This window comes from Gracilinanus agilis, chromosome 2 (genome assembly GCF_016433145.1).
Source record: "Gracilinanus agilis isolate LMUSP501 chromosome 2, AgileGrace, whole genome shotgun sequence".
Taxonomy (NCBI): domain Eukaryota; kingdom Metazoa; phylum Chordata; class Mammalia; order Didelphimorphia; family Didelphidae; genus Gracilinanus; species Gracilinanus agilis.
This window is the reverse complement of record NC_058131.1, coordinates 626,589,045-626,611,186: the sequence shown is the minus strand read 5'-3', so window position 1 is coordinate 626,611,186 and position 22,142 is coordinate 626,589,045. Positions and strand designations below refer to the sequence as shown.

General features: G+C 34.1%; 1 protein-coding gene across 1 annotated transcript in view; it reads right to left on the bottom strand.

Moving 5' to 3' along the window:
* The window catches only part of FHIP2A (FHF complex subunit HOOK interacting protein 2A), a 44,579-nt gene extending 26,009 nt beyond the window's left edge, over positions 1–18,570 (bottom strand). The window contains exons 1-5 of the mRNA XM_044662585.1: positions 18,215–18,570; positions 10,858–10,936; positions 8,867–9,036; positions 6,464–6,568; positions 5,991–6,113 (exon numbers count right to left, since the gene is read on the bottom strand). Of these exons, the coding sequence (XP_044518520.1) occupies positions 5,991–6,113; positions 6,464–6,568; positions 8,867–9,036; positions 10,858–10,936; positions 18,215–18,259 (522 nt within the window). The 5' untranslated portion in view covers positions 18,260–18,570. The remainder of the gene's footprint in view (positions 1–5,990; positions 6,114–6,463; positions 6,569–8,866; positions 9,037–10,857; positions 10,937–18,214) is intronic.
* Positions 18,571–22,142: the final 3,572 nt, after the last annotated feature.

The following is a 22,142-nucleotide window of genomic DNA, read 5'->3' as shown; positions in this document are numbered from 1 at the left end:
TATTCCAAAATTTCTGCTATGACAATTTGTTTTCTTGAAATATAAAAAGAAGCCTAAAGTAAAAAATCAACTTTAAAGCAAAGGTTTTCAGTTTGAGTACATAAATGGGTGAGGAAAAACTATATTACAAACAGAAATTAGAATTCCTCATAAATTGTCTTAGTAAGTGACTAGCAAGATTTTCCTTTAATTGAACTAAAATCATAATACTAATAAACTTTTTGTTAATGTTAGAAATATGGCTAATCATCAAGTATCTTGAGAAATCAAGCTAAGAACATATGAATTACAGGGGAACAACTGCAAAGATAATAATAGACTAAAAATAGCTATTAGCTATCAATCAATGAAGAAGTATTTATTAAGCACCTAATATGTACCAGGCACATATTTGGACATAAGTAAAATGAAACAATGACAATTTGCAATGAGTCTATATTTTAATGGGGAAAACAACATATATAATAAACAAAATCAGAAAAAAGAAAAATATATACAAAATAGTTCAATACAAGGTTGTTTGGGAAAGAGGGCATTAGCAATTGGGAGGATGAAGAAAATGTTTCATGCCAAAAGAAAATAGTATCAGAGCTCTATTTAAAGGAAGAGAGACTCTATGAGGCTTATTATGGGGAAAACCAGGGTAGTTAACTTAAATATTAAAGGTTTAAAGGTAAGGAGTAAATTCTAAGAATAGAGGATTGTGATAATTCAAAGATGAGGAGAACAAGAGAGAGTGTCATGTATGAGGGACAAAGAAAAGGTGAAATTGGCTGGATTGTATGGAGATTTTGGGGGGCGGGAATAACATTTAATGAGGCTGGAAGGAAAGCATAGGGACATGTTATAAAGGTCTTTAAAAGCTGAACAGAGGAATTTGTATTTTAGGAGGCAATGAAGTTGGTTGAATAGGGGAATCACATGGTCAGAAAATAGCATACTATATGTCCAGCATATACTATTCCGAAGGGAAATTATATATCTTATTGTAATTATAACTAATAATTCCTGAAGGATATGTATGGCAAAAGGAGAAATCTTAGCAGAATATGAAAATGAATACTTAATAGTAATCTAAAAATTTGTGGGTTTATATTGAATTAATAATAAATAAAACCAAAAGTTTGAGTGGGGGGGGGAGAATAGAAATTAATTTGATTAAAAGACAACTAAGATGGCAAAATGAAAAAGAAAAAGGAGAATTCACAACAGGTGAAAAATAACAACATAAATTATTTTGCCCAATTATATTCTAAGAAACAAAACCTAAATTAAACATATTAATATTTTCAAAAATACTGAGGTTAACAGAATAAGAAATAAAGAACTTAAAAAAAAATTCTCAAAAGATAAAAGGGATCACAAATGAACTTCTAAAGGAAAAAAACTCAGATGTATTTATATGAGAATTCTATCAATCAAAACAATTTTGATATTACATAAATTGGCGTGTTACTAAATTCCTTCTTTGACAAGAAATAAAACAGACCAATATTTCTAATAAATACTGAGACAAAAAACATAAGCCATACAAATAACAACACCATAAAGGTCATATGATTATATTAATAGATGGAAAAAAAAAACTTGACAAAATACCCATTTACATAAAAATCACTAAAAAAACCACAGGAATAAATTTGTATTTCCTTAGTAGGGAAAATGGTATATCTAAAACCCCAAACTAGAATTATCTTTAATGGAAAAATGTGAGAACCCTTTCCAATAAGCTCAGACAGAAGTATGTATTTGTATAAATATACCTACTCTAATAAGATAAAGTAATTGAGAGAATAAGTATAGGCAAAGAAGAAAAAAATGCTTTTTTCCCCCAACAGCATCATTTAAAGAAGTCTAGAGCACTGACTAATTGATAAAATTAATAACTTTAGGAAAGTAGCAGAATATAAAGTAACCTTTATATAAAATTCCAAAGTAACTCAGTAGGAAGATAGAAAAAGAAATTTCTTTCCAAATAATTACCAAACATATAAAATATTTGGGAGTCAATTTACCAAGAAACAATAAGAATTATAAGAATACAACTAAAAAATGTAGAAATGAAGACAGATTCAAATAATTGTAGAGATATCAATGTTTCATAGCCAGGCCATGCTAATATTACAATTTTTAAAATTTACCTAAATTATAAATCTAGTATAATTGCAAGCTCCTACTTTAGAGAAATAGAAATAATAATGACCAAATTCAACTAAAACAGGAGTTCTTAGCCTTTTATATGTCCTAGACTCCTTTGGCTATCTGTTAAAGCCTATCCATAAAGAACTATAATGGTGGTAGGGAAGTTCAAGTCACAACCCTAGAGGAGAAGGATTCCAAAATATCTATAAGCAAAGTCTTGTTGGGGGGGAGGGAACCCCAGTGTGTGCATGAACTCAACTAAAATTCCTGGCAAAGACGAATCAAGAGTTCACAAAAAAATTTTTAAATGTTCTTATAAATAGAGTACTTAGAAGAAAAAATGGAAAAGAGATGAGTGACAAAAAAAATTTGGAAAAGAAGTACAAATTTTTATCTAATCAATAAATGCCACGAAAATTAGAATGGACCAAGTAGAAGCCAATGACTCTATGAGGCAATGAGAAATATGAAAATAAAGTCAAAAGCCTATATATTATTATTATAGCAAAAACTGGCTTATTATAAGGTCACATAGGGTAAAAGAGAAAAAAATTCAACAACTATTGAACTAGGTACACAATACACAATAGTAAAGGACTATAGTAATCTAGTGTTTGATAAACCCAAAGATCCTTAAACTTTGATGGTAAGAACTCAACTTTTGACAAAAACTGCTGGGAAAACTGAAAAACAGCATGACAGAAATTAGGCAGAGAAGAACGAACTTTTCATACCATATACCAAGATAAGGTCAAAATGGATAAATGGTTTAGACAAAAGAGTGACAACATAAGTAAATTAGGGGAGCATGGAAACATATCCCTTATCAGATCTATGGATAAGGGAAGAATTTATGACTAAACAAGAGATAGGATCACAAGAATTAAATAGCTAATTTCGATTACATGAAATTAAAAGCTTTTGCACAAACAAAATTAATGTAGCCAAAATTAGAAAGAAAACAGGAAAGTCAGGGAAATTTTATAGCAAGTTTCTCTGATAAAAGCCTTATTTATCAAATGGATGAAATTTATAAAAATAAAAGCCATTTCACAGTTGATAAGTGGTCAAAGGATATGAACAAGCAGTTTTCAGATTGATTAATGTGACAGGAAAGGAAAATGACAAATGTTGGAGGGGATGTGGACAAATTAGGACACAAATTCAGATATTTTGGTGATGATGGACTTGTGAACTACTTTAGCCATTCTGGAGACCAATTGGGAATTGTCCAAATTGTTCAAAGGGTTATAAAACTGTACATATTCTTTGATTCTGCAATTCCACTGCTAGGTCTATATCCCAAAGAGATCAAAGACAAGGGGAAAGGACCTATTGTGATGACAAAGAACTGGAAATTAAGGGAACCTCAATGAAGAATGAGGACTGGCTAAATAAGTTGTAGTAAATTATTGTAATGGAATACTATTGTTCTGTACAAAATGACAAGCAAGATGCTTTCAGAAAAACCTGTGACAACTTATATGAACTGATACAAACTGAAATGAGCAAAACCAGAACATTGTACATGGTAACAGTAACATTATCTGGATGACTAACTATAAAAAAGACTTAGCTATTCAGATTAAGACAGTGATCCAAGATAATTCTGAAGGACTTATAATGAATGCAGACTGAAGCACACTTTTTAAACTTTTACTTTTTGGGGGAGGGAAGGATTTAGTCTGTACTTTTTTTGTAATATGTCTAATATGGAAATATGTTTTAGATGACTTCCCATTAATAACAACTATCAAATTGCTTGCTTTCTCAAAGAGGGGGCAGGGGAGGAATGGGAAAGAATTTAAAACTCGACATTTTTTTTAAAACATGCAATTGAGAAATAAAACTTTTTTTTTTTTAAATCATTGAGGGACAGCTAGATAGCACAGTTGATAGAATGCCAGATCTGGAATAGAGAGGACCTGGATTCAACTGTGACCTCAGACACTACCTAGCCATGTGATCCTGGGCAAGCCACTAAAACCCAATTGCCAATTGTTATATTGAAACTCTGGGAGCAGAGAGTCTCACCCTTGATTGGGCAGGTGAGGACCGTTGGACATCAGAATGTTCCCAGAGGCCATGAGGGCAGGGGAGAAAGCGGTTGGCCAGGGGAGTATAAATACCCTGGCAGCCCTGGCTTTTGGTTCCTTTCACTTCCCTTGGACTGGAGATCTGTGGACCCTGGTCTACTGGGATTTGTGACTTGCTTGGTTCAACCTTGCAAGAACTCCTGTCTTGTACCTATTAAAATTGCCAACCTGTACCCAGACCATCAATCTTCTTATCCTACTGTCCCTAGATATTTAGGAATTCAAATATCTTTAGTTATCTAGGTATCCCAGGGCCCGGGAGGGATCCAGGAAGTGGGCAGGAGAAGAAAAAGAGGGTGGATAGGGGTGGTACCTGAAGGCTGTAATAGGCATAACAACATCTGGCAAGAAGAAGTTGAATACATCTAACAGCCACTTGCTTGCTCTGGTTTGGCTGTGGCCAGGCTGAGCCAGAGGAGCTAACAAGCCAGAATCACTTACCTGCCTACAGCTCTGAGGGTTTACTATTATCAAATTAGTTTAAGGTTTCCCAATTCCTCTTTCCATTTCCCAATACTCCTTCTTTGCTAAAATATAGATAAAGCTATTCTAGTACCTTCCTGGAGTGGTTATTTCATACCTTCTCTGGGAAGGGAACAACGCAGTCAGATAAACCATTTCCAAGGCTAATAGAGCCCAAATTCATCATCAATCAACCCCAGGTGGGACCTGAAGGGATACCATCCATTTAGTTATATATAACACAATTCCTTACCACTCTTCTGCCTTAGAATTGAAACTTAGTATTGATTATTATTATGAACATTGTAATATTAGTATTATATCTAACCAAGCTGAGTATAATCCTATAGAGGGAAAAATAGTGTTTAAAAAAAATCAATGAACTATATGAATGTCATCATATTTTCAAGAAATCTTAAAAAAAACTGCCTACATTTCTTAGAACCAATGGCCAAAGGGTAAACAGAAAGAATCCACTTGGTCATTTTGTGAAAGAAACTCTCAAAAGAAAAAAAAAACTTCAGGAACATCATAGCTAAAATCCAGTCTTCAAGTCAAAGAAAAAATACTGTGAATAGCAAGAAAAAAAATAATATGAGTAGCAGAGCGAGTTACCACTATAAAAGAGTTGAGAACTTATAGTCTTCCAGAATGCAAAAAAATATAGCCTTACAGCCAAGAATAACTCACTCAGCAAAATTGAGCATAATGAAAAAAAAAAAATCAAACAGGATTTTTAAAGAAATAGAAGACCTCTAAGCAATTCTGATGAAAAGACCAGAAACTTTGAAGTTCAAACAAAAGAGTGAAGAGAAACATGAAAAGGTAAACATGAATAAACAATGATAAAGGACTAAACAAGGACATTAAGTGCTTATATTCTAATAAAGGGAAATGATACATGTGTCCTCTCTGATCCTTATCATCATCAGAGATCATAAAAGGAGTCTAATTGGGCATAGCCTAGGAGTAGTTCTATTTTGTATGAATGATCTTAAGAGAAAAATGAGGGGAGAATTAGGAGGGGAAAGAGAATAAATTGGGCAGGAGTGGAGAGGAAGAGAAAGGAAAAAAGCAATGTGCATTAAGTGCATTCTGTTAGTATCACTAAGTTGGGAATAAAACAAAGTACTAAATAAAAGTTGTCTTAGTAACTGATGAAAGAAGTAGTTTAAGCCTTGAATATTCCCAAAAGCAAAGTTCTCTTAAAATTATTAACTGAAACCAACATTGATATCTTTAGTTGTAAAACATAAGCATACTTTGAAGGTTGACATCTTAGTTACATACCTCAAGAAAAAAATTGACCAAGTAGGGATCTTGCTTCAATTTTGCACAAACTATACAGAGAAACTGAATTTCTTCATTTTCAGTTGGAGTTGCAAGGACTTCACCACAAAGTCTGATTAATTTCTGTTTAAATAAAAAGGAATACTCTTGTATAATTTATATAGAGCTGGATTAAGATAAAGATTTATTGACATGTATGTTATGTAGATGGGAAAAATATTCTAATTTTCTTTATATTTTTCTTAGTATCTTTAATATTTCAAATAAAAACTAATAATTATATCAATGTTGAATGAATGAACATATATACATATATTCATATCTTACATATAGCTGACATTTGATTAGATCTAAACATTTTCTTTTAAAGATAAGTTCTTGTACTGTTAGCACCTTTGAGCAAATATTTAAAATAATTTCTATATCAAACCAAACTAAAACAAATAATTTTATGTGAGAGGGAAAAAAAATACCTGCACTGGTCTGTGTACATTAATATGTGGAAGTAGTGGCTGTCGAATTTTTCCTAAAAGTTTAGTATAGAAAGCCAATACTTGCTGTTTCATTCCTGGTGGGCACTAGGTACAGACACAAAAAAAGAAAAACATGATAAAAATACATTTAACTCCAAAGTAAAAAAAAAATGAGAAAAAAATTTTCATAAGTTTATTGCCTTCTCAGAATCATACATGATTAAATAATTAAAATGTAAGAATGAAGATGTCAATCAAGTATCACAAGTTTATATTCTGGAAATAAAATTCTGTGAAACTAAAGACTCATAATTACTAAAAGCACACTGACAAAATAATAGTGAGATCTAAGTTTAGTACCAACAAAGTCAGATTTAAACCAAGTATAGTTGTTAGTCCATTAAGATTTAATTTGTGCCACTGAATCAGATATTCAAAGTGTTTATCTTAAACATTTTACAACTAAAGAGGCAAATAAATGCTACTATTTAATAATGGTTGGAAACTTCCTAATGTGCAAAAGATAGAAACAAATAAGATTCCATGGCACAAATTATATCTTAATGGACTAACAACTATACTTGATTTAAATTATTTGTAAAATGATATGCACTGCATTTTATATAACCAGTGAAGATTTTAATAAAGTCTTTAAAAATATAAACCCAAATCAGTTGTATTAAACATGGAATACTGACTAAAAATTAAAGGAAACAGAGGAAACAGAACTGATACTATGGGATCAAATGAGTGAGAAATTAATGAGATATATGTCAGGTCTCTATAATCATGCCAATTTTACTGCCTTTCAATGAAGACTTTATAAGCTTCAAAACAAATATTTATCAGGAAAGAATATGAACTATAATTTGAGGAACAAAAGTATTTGTTCAATAATTCACATGTTGCTCTTATTTCGTACTTATATGTAAAAGTGTAAAATCATTAATAATAACTATGCTAGAATAACCTTTATTAATTTGCTCAAGAATTACTATCTTTACTCAATATTTTTATTTTATTTTTTAAACAGAACAGTGAAAAATGAGTTGAAGAACACCTGACATAACTAGGAAGAAATGAGAATTTGAATGAATAATTAAGAACTGAACAAAAGACAACATAAGATATTTAGCACTACCTATTTATATATCTATATGTAACATACACACATATATTAAAATGATCACTAATAAATAAACCAATTTGAACTTATAATGTTTAGGAACATAAGGAAATTTGATTTCCCTATCTGCTTAAACATAATTCACAATTGAATTCTGAGCACAATGCATAGATAGAAGCAGATTACAAAATTTTATCTTGCTAGAAGAGACTAGCACCCAAGCCATTATTGGAAAGGTAAGGAAACTAAAGGGCAGATTATCCTTATTGGTGTAGCAGGGTCAGCCAGTGCAAAAGCATACCCCCTCTATATATATAGTCAGACTCCAAACCAAGTTTCTTATCTCATCTTCTTTGTTTACTGATGATTCCTTCTGGGTTAAAGGGCCTCCTTAGATCATGCAGTAAGAGATTTAACCACCTTAGCTCTAAAAGTTCCACCCTGAGGCTCAATTTATTCTGACTGGTGTGTTGCATGACACACTAAAATTAGATGGTCCTAATAATGCTTTTACAAGCCATCTTCTGACCATTCATTTGTCCTGCTACTCAATCCAACTGTTTATGTTAGAATTTAGATATATTTAGTGTATTATTTGTTATTCTGGAGTTTTAAAATGAATAATCTCTTCTTACTACAGAAAACATGTAATCTACACAAACAAATGACTATTAATAAGTCTTATCAAACTTGACCCCCTAGTCACTTCATATTCTGATTTCACAGTATAGGTATCCCTTCCACAGTTCAATACTTTGAGAGTTTGCTTAAGAAAATAAATGGAATTTGGGGAGGGGGCGGCTTTTGTGGAAGCTATACACAACACACAAAGGTCTGTTAATGACCAGAAAAAGCTTAAAAACTCATAAATGCATAAAATACACCTATAGTATTGTACAATACCAACATATTTTATCTTTTAATATTGTAAATATACACAACTTCTTTTCTAAAGTTAAAATAAGTAAAAAGTTAGTTTGCAAAAAGAACCTGATAGCCAGTAGACAACACACAAAGGCTGGAAATGTTAACTTTGATCTAGCCTATAACCAAAAATTTAACCCAAAGTTTACAATAAGGTATTATAAATACCCTATAAAAGAAAAAAAAAAAAGAATTCAGAAATCTCTAGTCAAAGGGAGGGTCAAAAAATTTTATGTGGATTTTCCAGATCTCAGGGAGCACCATGCCCCTAGCCCCCAAGATATGAAAGTGATTTCTGTATTCATAAAATATGATAAAATGCATCAGAACAGAATGATGAGTTAAGAACTTACATCAGCTTTCCCTAATGTGTACAATGTTTCCAAGATCTTGTGATGAAGTAAATATTCCATACAAGGCCCAGTCTCTCCAAATTCACGTTCATTTTCTTCTTGTACCAAGATAACTAACATTTGTTCCAGATGAGATGGAATATTTGTATCTGTCACTGGAGCTTTATCATCTAAAGAGTAAAAATAATATCCACTTAACTTACACATTAAAATAAACTTATTTTTAATAATATCTTAAAATAGAAAATATCTGCATTTTCTATTGCTATCGAGAATTTATAAAATCTAAAATCTGGGAGAATCTAGATCATAATTTGTATTCTCACAAAAAATAATACCTTCTACAGCTGAAGGGCTTATGACAAAAAATGCTATCCACCTCCAGAGAAAGAACTGATAGAGGTGTGAGTGTAAATTGAAGGATGCTATTGTTTACTTTATTTTATTTGTGTATTTTTATTTTGGGGTTTTGGTTTTATATGAGTATTCTTACAACCTGACCAATATGAAAATGTTTTGCATGATAATACACTCACAACTCAGATCAAATTACTTGCCATTTCAGAAGGGGAGAAAGAACAGAGGGAGAGAAACAATATAAATCTTATAATTTTAGAAAGCATGTTAAAAATTGTTACTACCTGTAATTAAAAAATAAAATATAAAAAAACCACATTTTGTCATAATCCTGTTAAAAAATCTATTCAATATTATGGATTAAATCTTGTTCATTCAAAATAAGTAATGTTGAACCTCTTTTGCACTTACTATATTTGAATTTGTGTAACATTTATCTGTGTGCTTACTTTATCTCTCCTAATACAAGGCCAATAGGGTCATGCATATCTCTAGTAGTAAAATGCCCTATAGTCGGTGTTTAATAAATTCTTGAATTATAGAATTGCAATGTATTTCCCACAAGAGAACATGATTATAGAAGAAAATAGTAACAGAAAAAAACTCGAAAACTTCCTTAAAAAATAAAATAAAATGTTTAATTTAGCCATAGTTTGGACAACCTGACTTTTAAGATGAATTGTGAAGAAAACTGGCTGGATGAGAGTACTCATGGGATGGAAGTAGGGAGGTAGAAGGGAAGAAAGCTGGGAAGATGAAAGCAGTGAGGACTACTGGGTTCTATTCTTTGCATCAGCTGCCTCTCACTCATGCCTAAAATGGACTCCCTCCTTCTCACATTCAGCTCTTAAATGTTTAATTTTGCCCCCTTCAGAATTCAACTTAAGTGCCTCTTTCTAAATGAGTTCTTCACTGATAGATCCACACAGCTGCTACTGCCAAAACTTTCTTTACAAAAAATATATACTTTGTATTTGCTTACATGTTTACATCCTATTTTCCTCTAATAGAATATAAACTCCCTGAAGGCAAGGACTGTTCATTTTTCCTTTTGTAAACTCATTGCCTAGCATAGTCCTTAGCACTGAAGGTGCTCACTGATCAATTGAGTAATATAATAATTTTTCAAAAAATCTTGGTCTGAAAAACTATTTATGAATTTCCTAAAAATTCACCAGACAATAATGACTGTTCAAAATGAACTACTTGCTATTTATCATTAAGAGAAAAAAATGACTATTAGAAAGACTTCTTAATGTTGATAAATTAATGAAAAGAAATTTAACTTAAAGTGTGTCATGGAGGGGGCAATTCAAGAGATGAGAATAGTTATCAGGAAAGGTAGCAATTTGTAATAAATATTTCTGTACAAATTGAACAGAAAAAAAGGAAATAAAAAATTAAGTCTGACAATAAAGGACACATTTTCAATCACAGAAAATAAAGAATGAAGGATGATACTGATTACTTGCCTTTGCTATATTAGGACACTTTCTAAAATGTGAATCAAAGCAGAATAAGTTGTTTTTTAAAAAACTCCCTTTGGAGGGAACTTATGTAATGAAAAGAGATCCCAGCATTTCATAAATCTAGTTTTACTTCATATACATTTTCTGTACTAATTCAAAAATTACCTGAAGTCTCTATGTAGTAATGGGTAATTGCCTTCCAATGATAAACAAAATCTTCTTGTAAAGGAAGAGAAGGAGCAAGCTACAAAAGGAAAAGAAATACCTTATTTAGAAAATGGTATTATTTTATTTTCCACAGAATGAAAAAGAATTTTAGCCTATTCATATATAATGGCATATAAAATGTGTACTTTTAAATGTCTTTCTCTAGGGCAGGTATTAAAATGAACCATAAAAATCTCAAAGCCAAGAAAATAGAGTAGAATTTATATAGAAGGTAGAAAAATATAAATTTCTCAACACAAAGATCACAATTTAGCATTACTGTTAGAGCATTATCTTTTCCTTATATGGTTAAAAAAATTTTTTTTTCATTAATTAATCTACTAGTAAGAATGTGTTGTGATTGATATACCCACCCTCATTTTGCCAAAATCTATTTTAAAACTGTCATATTAATATTTAGTATCAGCAGAATGAAACTATATCAAGGGAACTTTCTCCTTTGGACTTTAAAATGTAAAACAGTACTATTTCCACATCAGCAGAAAAGAATGTATAAAGCAAACTAAGTAATCAGATCCAAGGTAACACTTTCACAGATATTTAAAACTAAATCTTTCTCATTTTATGCTATACTAGATATTAAATATCATGTTAGCAAACTCATTTTAGAAATGTTATCTTATGTCAATTTTATTTTTCAAAAGGAAATTTTCTATTTCTTCTTTGAAATTTTTTGAGTTTTAAGTATCAGAATTTTCATGTTCTATATATGATAGCTATAGAATCTCAGATTGCTACTAACATAAAAATATGGGCCAAGGGCAGCTGGGTAGCTCAGTGGAGTGAGAGTCAGGCCTAGAGACAGGAGGTCCTAGGTTCAAACCCGGCCTCAGCCACTTCCCAGCTATGTGACCCTGGGCAAGTCACTTGACCCCCATTGCCCACCCTTACCAATCTTCTACCTATGAGACAATACACCGAAGTACAAGGGTTAAAAAAAAAAATATGGGTCAAAACAGTATGGACTTAAGAACAACAGACCCAGATATTTTTGCAATATACTTTGTATCACATAATTATTACACAAATATATTTTTTGATGCTGGGAAATAATTTATCACGTTTTACATAAATGTTTATTATTTTAATAACACAGAAAAGGCAGAAAATCTGTTAGGTTTGGCTCAGAATAAACAGACCTCTAACCTAGAAATTTAAGACTGATAATGATTATAGAATGTCATTCTGAAAACAGTATTCAAAATTTTATACTATTTCTGTCCTTATTTTTAGGGAAGCTAGTATGTGTAAAAATTGCCAGAGAAGCTTTGAAATTGGTAATACCAATATCAAAACAAATGCTACACTACAAAACAAAATGCAAAATATCCATATATTCCTCATGTTCCCATAAAATAAAACATACTTTTAACAAACTCTAGTTTTTCATATACATATGTGGGAATTCCTCATATCAAAGAATTTTCAGGTCTAGTCCATAACTCAACCCCTATTTATATATGCTACTCAACAAAGTCAGATATTTATTATGTGTGACCTATTTATTATTTTTAAATCACTTAGTAGAAATAAAAAACTAAAATGATTCCTATGGATCAATTTCTATGCCAAAGAGATGAATCATAATAACATTCTACATTTATATTGTGTTTTAAGGTTTGTAATACATATCTTATTTGATTCCCACAACCCAACTCTATGAAGTGTTATTATTATTCTCATTTTTAAAATGGGGGGACTGAAGTTCAGAAAAGCTAAATTACTTACCCAGCATCTCACAGCTAGATAATTCTAACAAAAAGCAGGTCTTAAAAATATTTACCCACAATCTGCAACTTTTATTATCTCTAGTCATGCTTTTTCTTTTTCTCCCTCTTCCTACTTCCTCTCCTAACCTTAGAGATCTAAAAAATATAAATAAATCTATTCTAAAAGATACTGATTTCTACAAAATCCTTTTTTAAAAGTCATTAAAACTTTATTAAAGACAAAAAATAAAAACACGCATTTGGAAATGGCTTAAATAAATAAACAAGAAAGACTGAGGGCACATCAGACATTAATTGTAAAACAAATAAGGGAAAAGAATACTTAACTGGGGAAAAGTTAATAGTGAGACAGGACATGCTAAAATCTTATTGTGTTAGGCTCCAACATCTATTTTATAAAAGATTTTTCTTCAAAATATGCATATTTCCCTAAATAATTGCAGTTTCATCAGAAATATCTGTTGCATGTATACCGATTGACAGACCTCAAAATTTAGTAGCTATTACAGCAGATACATTTAGCTTATTCTTAAAGATTTAATGCTTTTATTTCATTTTTAATTCTTCAGAGAATTTTGAACAAATTTGGAAATAATGATAGCTGTATCAAAGGAGCCAGCAGCTGCCCCAAATCATCTTACCAATGCAACTTTCAATCTTTTTACAGGATGGGCCACTGAGAATAGAGTTCAAGATTGGGCCTCTACTACAAGTCTAACTAACATGAATCACATGTTTGCTTTGCAAATACCTCTCCTTTTAGGAGTAAAATTTGTAACAAGAAATTTATTTTAAATGGAAAGTTAAATAGTTCCAAGTAGCTAACAGTTTAAATTTTCAGCATTTCAAATGAAAGGTTAGTAAGATGACACCCTAGTAAATCTATTTCACTGCTAACCCCTGTTGGCCCAAGCATAGTACATTTTGTTTTTCAACTTGACTACACTGATCATATATCAGTGTTAACAGTGCTGTTTCTAATATAACTGTTTGTTGAATGCAAGAATAGTACATCAGAAACTTGGAATCAATCACTGCATAGAAACTTTCATTCTTTCACTAAAAAAATAATGCAATGGGATCAAGAAGATTCTTATTTTAAGTTCTGCTTAACATCATATAGATCAACTGCAAAACATGCAGTCTGGGTGTGGGGAATTTTTATAACCTTTCCTTAAAACAAAAATGGCATTTCCTTTAGGATAATAAACACACTTTGATAATAAGTACACTTGTGTTTGTTACCAAAGTTTAAAAAAAAAATTTCTCCCACTAATAATAGCAGTGGTGGCATTATGCTTTCTATCACTGAAAGAAATTAGAGGGTTTGTCTTGACCAAAGTTCTTTAAAAAAATCTTTCCATCCTTTCCTTTCCTTAGAGCTATTCACTTTTCCCTAGCTCCTTTATATTCTTCCTCTATCTTAAAATCATGTCAATTCTCTAAGATCAAGCTTGAAGAAAGACCTCTCTAAGTATTCTGGCCAATGATTTCTCTCCTACTCTAATATCTAATAATTGTAGCACTCATATGACTTAATTATATGCTTCCTTATAATTGAATTGTATTTATGTATGTCATCTCCCCAATAAGATAATAACTTTAAAGGCAGGGACTATGGTTTAAGTTGCTATTTAATCTCCTCAAACACAATGTTTTATGCGCATTTTTATAAAATACTTCTAGAATGGAATTATATACATATTTAAGACAGAACAAAATCCTTGTTGGGGTTCATTTGTTTCAGGCGTGTCTAACTGACTCTATGTGACCCCATTTGGTGTTTTCTTTGCAAAGATACTAGAATGGTTTGCCATTTCCTTCTCTGCCTCATTTTACAGAAGAGGAAACTGAGGCAAACAGGGTTATGTGACTGCCCAAAGTCACACAGATAAGTGTCTGAAACTGGATTCAAGTTCAGGTCTTGCTGACTTCCGGCCCAGCACTCTATCCACTAGTCCACCTACCTGCCTTTTTAAATCCAAAACAATAATTTTAGAAACTATTGATCTCAAAAATCCCTAGTTCTTATCTAGTCAGAAAGAAATAAGATTTAACACAAAAACATGACATCCCCCTTAATAATGTCTTGGGGACATTAGCCTGCTGGGAAATGACATTCCTTAAAACTAGAACTAGACTAGCAAGGAATTTAAAGCAGAGGAGGAAAATTTATTTCTCCTTTTAGACAGCTACTTCATATGATACATTCCCCAAGTCACCTAAAAACATCTCAGATATGTGGCATGTAACACTGACCTATTTCTCTAGCAATAAACAGAGAATTGCATTTTTATAATGGATGATTCTTACTAGCTGACAGAAACTAGTAAAAACTGAAGAGGGCTGGGTGGAATTCATTTAAAGATTTTTCTTTGTCAATGGATTTCAAAATGTTAGGATTTTCTCACTTAAATTCAAAATAGAATACTTTATTGCAAATTTTTTGTTTGTTTAAAACTCTTACCTTTCATCTTAGAATCAATATATGTATTGGTTCTAAGGTAGAAGAGTGGTAAGGGTGAGGCAATGGTGGTTAAGTGACTTGCCCAGAGTCACACAGCTAGGAAGTGTCTGAGAACAGATTTGAACCTAAGACCTCCCACTTCTAGGCCTAGCTCTCAATCCACAGAGCCACTCAGCTGCCTCCTATTGCAAATTTTAAAATACTGATTTTTGCAAATATCTTAGTTGAATTTTCCTTTCTGTAATCTAAGGTAAAACTAAATAAGAAACCTTTATAAAAATTTCCATTTGTAAGCTGTTTTAATACATGTTCACTAATTGCTTGTTACCCTAATGATTCAGCAAACAGGAAAAAAATAAGTTGAAAGAGATGGAATAGAATCGAGAAATCTGGAAAGTAATAATATCAAAAGGCCTAAAAATGATTAAAACATTATTCAGCACAGGCACCAGAAGAAAAACAATGCCATTTCCCACTACTCTATACATATAAGTAGTGTCTTCATGGGACCCCCTATAATTACTTGGAAAGCTGTATTTAGGCTGAATCACACATCAGAAGGAATCCATAGGAAAGCAACAGAATAGAATGAGCAAAGAACAAAGACTATTTGGGGGCAGTTAGATGGCTCCATGGATAGAGAGCTAGACCTGTAGAAAGGAGGTCCTGCATTTCAAAATATTGCCTCAGACCCTTCCTAGCTTCCATGATCCTGGGTAAATCACTTAATCCCAATTGCCTAGCCCTTACTTACTTCTGCCTAGGAATTAATACTTGGTATCAATTTTAAGACAAAAGGTAAAGGTTTTTCAAAGAATAAAGACTATTTATTGAGGAAAAAATATTCTAAATTAAATTAATACAGTTTGGATAAAAAGATGACTATGGAAGAAAAGTTTTTGGAATGCTGAAAAGGAAGACATACTAAAATAGTGAATACACCAAAGACTCAAATTAAGATTTAATTTCATATTTCATGAGAAGCTCGGTAGAGAGAGAACTGGACTCAAAGGCTGGAAGACTTGGTTTCAAAATGGTCTTCTGACATATACTGACTGTGTGACCCTGGACAAATCTCTTTATTTTCTCAGTGTTCTAGAGAACTCTCTAAGTTTATTATAAGTTGCAGAGAAAATGCTGACTTGCAGTGGTAGAGGGAGTTTCCTTATTTAGGAGTTCTTTATTAATGAAATCATAGGCCCAGTTCCTATTCCTTACCCTGTAATATTCAGGATAAAATTTTAAAAGGTTGTTCTTTCTTCAAAGAAGTAAATTCTAATGAACTTTATTATCATAGGAAAGTAAATAGAGAAGATGACATTAGCTCAAAACATGAATGCTAACTCTACAAAATGTTTTAATTCATGGGACATTTGTTCCTAAGATCCCAGCAAAAGGTTTGTTGATTTCCATCAACAACCCGAATGAATCTAAAGAGCTCTATCACAGAAATACTCACAGCTTAGGTAATTTTATGGATGTTAACAACATTTGCAATTAAAGAAGCTAAAATAAAGGTACAAAACTTCCATCTTAGGATAGACTAAAGTTTTACTGGGAAAAGGGGGAAGAAAGGTTGTCTTCTATTCTTTCCAAATACAACTGGCACTCCTATCATCGTTAATAGATGAGCAATTTGAAACAATGACAGGTCTCTTATTTACAAAGATTTAGTAAGATCATATTAAAAGTATGAAGGTTTTTTTGTTTTTTTTAAATCCTTGCTATTCTAAAGTGAAGGAGTTTTAAATAGGTTTGGGATATAACACAAAGGATGATGTTGATTAACAGCCTAAGTGGGGTGAACACAGAAAAATTAACAAATGTATACTAGACTTGGAACTTCTCAATCTATCCTCTCTTCTCTAGCTTCAGTACTATTAACTGTTGAAAATTTCACTTCTTCCTGATCTCATACTGTACCAGTTTTCCCATAGTGCTTCCAACAACTGTCTATTTAAACTCACTCTATAAAAATTTTGTTAATGAGCCCAATAAAAAGAATATAACTATTGGAAAGATTACGTTGATAATTAAATATCCTGTCATATAATGAACTCAAGAATTATGAATATTTTTTAAAAATGAATATGAGACTGGACTATTAAGAAGAAAACTATTTCAAGTTGGAGAAAACGAATCTAAACATTATTAGCTTTAAAATAGCCCAGAATAATTTAGAAAATCAAAAAAAATCTAACAAGTCGCTGTTACATTTTCTATTTGTTCGTTTATTTATTTTATGGATGTTACCTCCCTATTTTATTTAGAGAGCACCTTTATATACATGTCTCTGAAATCCTGAAGAGGTAAACAGGATTGCTGGATAAAACAAAAGATCCAGGAATGGCAGAAGAAAAGAAAGGAAACAGATGGTATTGGTGAGAGCTCGGGTATTGTTTAAATCCATACTTCATTACAACCATGCCCTTAATGCCCTATTTCTGAAAAGCAAAAAAACAATCAAGTCCACCTAAAGGCCTGGTGGGGAGCAAAGAGCCAGGAGAGGTTTATGAAAGAAGCCCAGCTTAACAAGGCCCAGAAAGGTCCCAGAACACAGTGAGGAAACACCTCCTCTTTCCCCTCAAGAAAACCAAAACAAGACTTGGGGGGGGGGGGGGGGGGTCTGGTTCTTTGTTTTGTTTGGGCTCAGGCCGGAAGGCTCTTTCCTAGGTAAAACTAACGGTCCGGGAAGCCTGGGGGACAAGTCCAGATGTGAGGCGGCCTGCTTCCGCTTAGGTGAAGAAGGAATGGGGGCCCCTGGTTGAGCCACCACCCTCACCCCGGCTCTGCTGGACGCAGAGGCCCCAGACCCACAGAACCAGGCTCAGGGCCACGAGTCGGGGTCACTGTCTTCACCTTCCTCCTCCCCTCCCCCGCCATGACTGGAACCAGAGGCACATAGTCCCGGAAAGGCAGGGAGGCCGAGATGGACCTCGGTTACTCCAAGGTCTCCCCACCGCCTCCAGGAGGCCTCCCCGGCCGCGGCCGCGATCCTCGCGGAGTCCCCGGGCCATGCCCCGAAGCCTTGGGCCCACCAGGTAGGCCCTGCGGGGATCCCCGACCAGCCGTGCAGCTTGCGGCCTCGGAGCCTTACCGCCTCCACGGCGTGTTGCAGGATGGACGTGAACTTGGAGAACATCTTGTCCCGGGACTGCAGCAGCTTCTCCCGGGACGACCTGGAGAGCTCTTCGATCCGCCGCCGCCGCCCCTGCTGCGGCTGCCGGGGCCGCTCCAGAGTGAAGGCCGGCGGGACGCAGGGCGGGACGGAGAGGGGGAGACCGGGATGGAGGAAGGGGGCACGGGCGACGGGAGGCCCAGTGAGGCGGCCGAAAGCAGGTAGAGAAGCGGCGGCGGGAGGGTACTCGGGGTGGCAGTCTGGAGACCCCCTGAGGCTACGGCTCAGCAGACACCGTGGCACTGCGCTGACACCGCGTTCCTTCCGCCCGCCGCCGCCGCCGCTCGCTCCGCCCCGCCCCGGCCGCCAGGGGGCGCGGTCGAGGCCTCCCTGCCCCGCCCCCCGGCCCTAGAGGGGAGGAGAAAGAGGGAACGCTGGGGGTGGGGAGGGGGGAGGAGCTAAACGAAGGGGCGGGGGTAAGACTGGCTAGCAATGCTCCCAGTCCCACCTGGGAGAGAAGGAATGGAAAAGAATCTACCTTTTGGATTTACCAGGACTTAACTCCATGGGAGGCGCACGTAAATCTAGCCAATTCGTCATTTTAACCTAAAAAAAAAAATTGGGCTGGTTAAAAGACTGGGATTTGGGACTGAGAAAAACCCGCACTACAGTCTGTATGCTCCTGGGGGCATTGGATAGAGAACTCAGGCCTAGAGACCAAAGCAGTTGTGGGTTCAAATATAACCTCAGGCACAGTCTAGCTGTGTGACCCTGGGCAAGTCACTTAACCTCAATTGCTTAGTCTTTACCACTCTTCTGTCAATACTTAGTAAGAATTCTATGATCGAAGTAAAGGTTTAAAAAAAAAAAAAAACAATGTAAGCCCCTTGAGAGCGGAAACTGTCTCTTCTTACCCCCAGCGACTGGCACAAAGCCTAGCACGGAACAGGCACTTAAGAAATGCTTGTGGATTATTAAGAACTTTCTATATGCCAAGCACAGAGAATAAAAACCAAGAGAGGCAAAATAAATAAATAAATAAATAAAAATAACCCAGAATCTCTAGCTTTAAAGAGTTTACATTCTAATGAGGGGAAGGTACAAAAGAAAGGTGAATATGTAGCTAGGAAATGTGAGCTGAGAAGGTGGGAGGTTGCATTTTTATTCTTTTATTTTTACATTTTTTAAAAAACCAGGTCATTGAGAAGCCGGAAATTTGGAACTGTGTACAGGGCCATAGATCAGTCAGTCAACCAGCATAGATAGTAAACACCAGGATCCTTGCAAAGCGTGGGAATACAAAGAAAGCCATGAAAAAAAGTAAAAATAAAAATAAAAAACACCAAATAAATAAATAAACAGATCTTTAATAAGAGCTTACCTGAGAAAACAGCTTGCCAATATTTATATACAAGATGTGCACATATCAAGGATGGAAGATCAAGTATAATAATATACAGGGTAGAGACCCTAGCTTTTAAAACAGCTTTAGAATATTGGTTATTTAATAGAATTGCCTGGGGGTGGGAACCGTACATTGAGAATTAATGTATTGCTAAGAAGTAGGTCAACTTTGTTGACAAACATCAGAGCACTGTTTAATACAATATTGCAGGGTCTAGTATAGGAAATATAATCAGTTAAATAGAATGGAATGCAGAAAATGATTACTTTGTTTCCTACACATGGGATGAAAAGTTTAAATGTAAAGGTCTAGGGAAGAAGAAGAAACGTTTGTGAGGGGGAGCCAAAGTAGACTTGACTCCTTACTAAATAAAGCATGTATATATATGGTTAACAGAAGTATCAAGTATGCTATTTGGAGAATCCTTAAAATAGCTATAAAAGTCAAATCTAAGCGAATTTAACAGTGGAACTGGCAAAGGGCAATTTTCACTTCATAGAGTTCTGTAGAAATTTGTTTATATTGGTATTTTAAAAATTAAAACATTCTTAAACCCACATGAAGTTCATGATGGAATGAGAATCATAAGGTTCTAAAAGGTTACTTTTAATAACAACTTTAAATAACCCATTTAAATTCTTTCATTTTATAGATTAGAAAACTAAAACTTATGGAGATTAAATGACTTGCCCAAGACCTGTGCTTTGTATTCGAGATCATCACTAGTGAGTGCAGGGTGAAAATTTGAATCAATTTATGATTTTAAAAAATGAAAATGAAATGGAAAAAAAGATTATAAATGAAACAAGAGGGTCTAAGTTCAAGATTCAAGGAAAGAAAAATGGTAAATAGACTCTTACTTTCCACTCTTGATTTTGATCCTTCTATTCCTGATTGTGCTCATTTGCAGGCACAATTTGTCTTTAGCATTTTTTTTTATCTTAAATTCATAGAGTGAAGTCGGACTGCCTCTGATCTTATTTGCTATTATTGACAGTATGTTCCATACAACCTTTCATCTGGATGATTGTGTTAGGCTTAATTGAGGCCCCTACCCCTTCCTTTTTTAATCACACTGCTTTACAAGGTTAGGTACAAGTACTAACTGTAATTAATTTCCTGTCCTAATTGTTACGCATTTATATGCCATTTTATATTTACAAAGTACCTTACAACCACTAATTGTATGGAGTGGTCTATTTAAAAGAGACTTCATTCAGAGTTTGCATTAGACAATATCTGTCCTGATTGTCACTCTGTGTATACCAACCATACACAATAAAATATTTCTTTCTTACAATGACTCTTTATCCAATTTCTAGAAGAAAACAGGCAGATTGAGTTAAAATTTTATTTTTGGAGATGGTAAAATATATTCTTCTCTTTTTCCTCCTAGGAACAATAATCTTAGTATCAAAACTAATTTTATATGTATCTTGTTGATATGTTATGATTTGAGGAACACTGGGAAGATTCCCTAAACCCGGCCAAGATATTTGGAAGTGGATGTTCAAAATTCTACAATTTATGTTCTGATTTCTTTGAGTTGGGCTAAAGAGATATATTGTCCTCAATAAAACTACAAAATTCATTAAGACTTATCAACATGAGTTTGCCAGTTCTTTTTCTAAGTGTGTTTTGACGAGAAACAGAGGGGAAGAACATGAGGGAACTCTTGCTCTCTGGGTGGGAAAACTTAAAAGGGCTGGAGGAAACTAAGAAAGTAAAAGCCAAATTTTGCTTTCTTTTCTATTTTGTGCAAATCTGACTCTTTATCCTGGAAAGACCCATTGTCCACATATCTCCATCTGTATCCCATTTTCTCTGGCTATATCTCATGCTTAGAAGATTCTCCTTTTTTCTCTCTACCGCCTGGCTTCCTTCAAGTCCAGTTAAAATGCCCTTTCTACAGGATAGTGCCTTCCTTCTGTTAATTTTATTAAGTCATTTCAGTTGTGTCCAACTCTTTGTGATCCCATTTTCTAGATACAAATACTGGAGTGATTTTTTTTCCATTTTACAAATGAGGAACTGAGGCAAATAGGGTTAAGTGACTTGCCCAGGATCACATAGCTAGTAAGTAACTCAGGAAGATTAGTCTTCTTGATTCCAAGTTCAGTGTTCTAGTCATTGTGGCACTTTACTGCCCCATCTGTTGGTTATTTTCCATTTATTCTGAATATAGTTTGTACTTAGTGGTTAGTAGGGGTATGTGGGTGTGCAAGGAAAACAAATGCCTCTGGTGTGAGGACTTGCTAAGCCCTGTTCAGAGCTTCTCATTCACTTTTGTTCAGTATCCACCTGCTACTCAATTCAGTTGTGCCTCTAAGTTCTAACATGCAGAGTGGTCACACTCCAGTAAAACTTGTCTCTGCAGGAAGGCTAAACCAGGTTGAGGGTAACTGATGGGCCATAAACCAGTCCTCAAGGGATCTCTACTTATGCATATGAAGACTTCCCCTGGCAAAACAATTTGTTTCAACAACCATAAAGGTGGCTGAA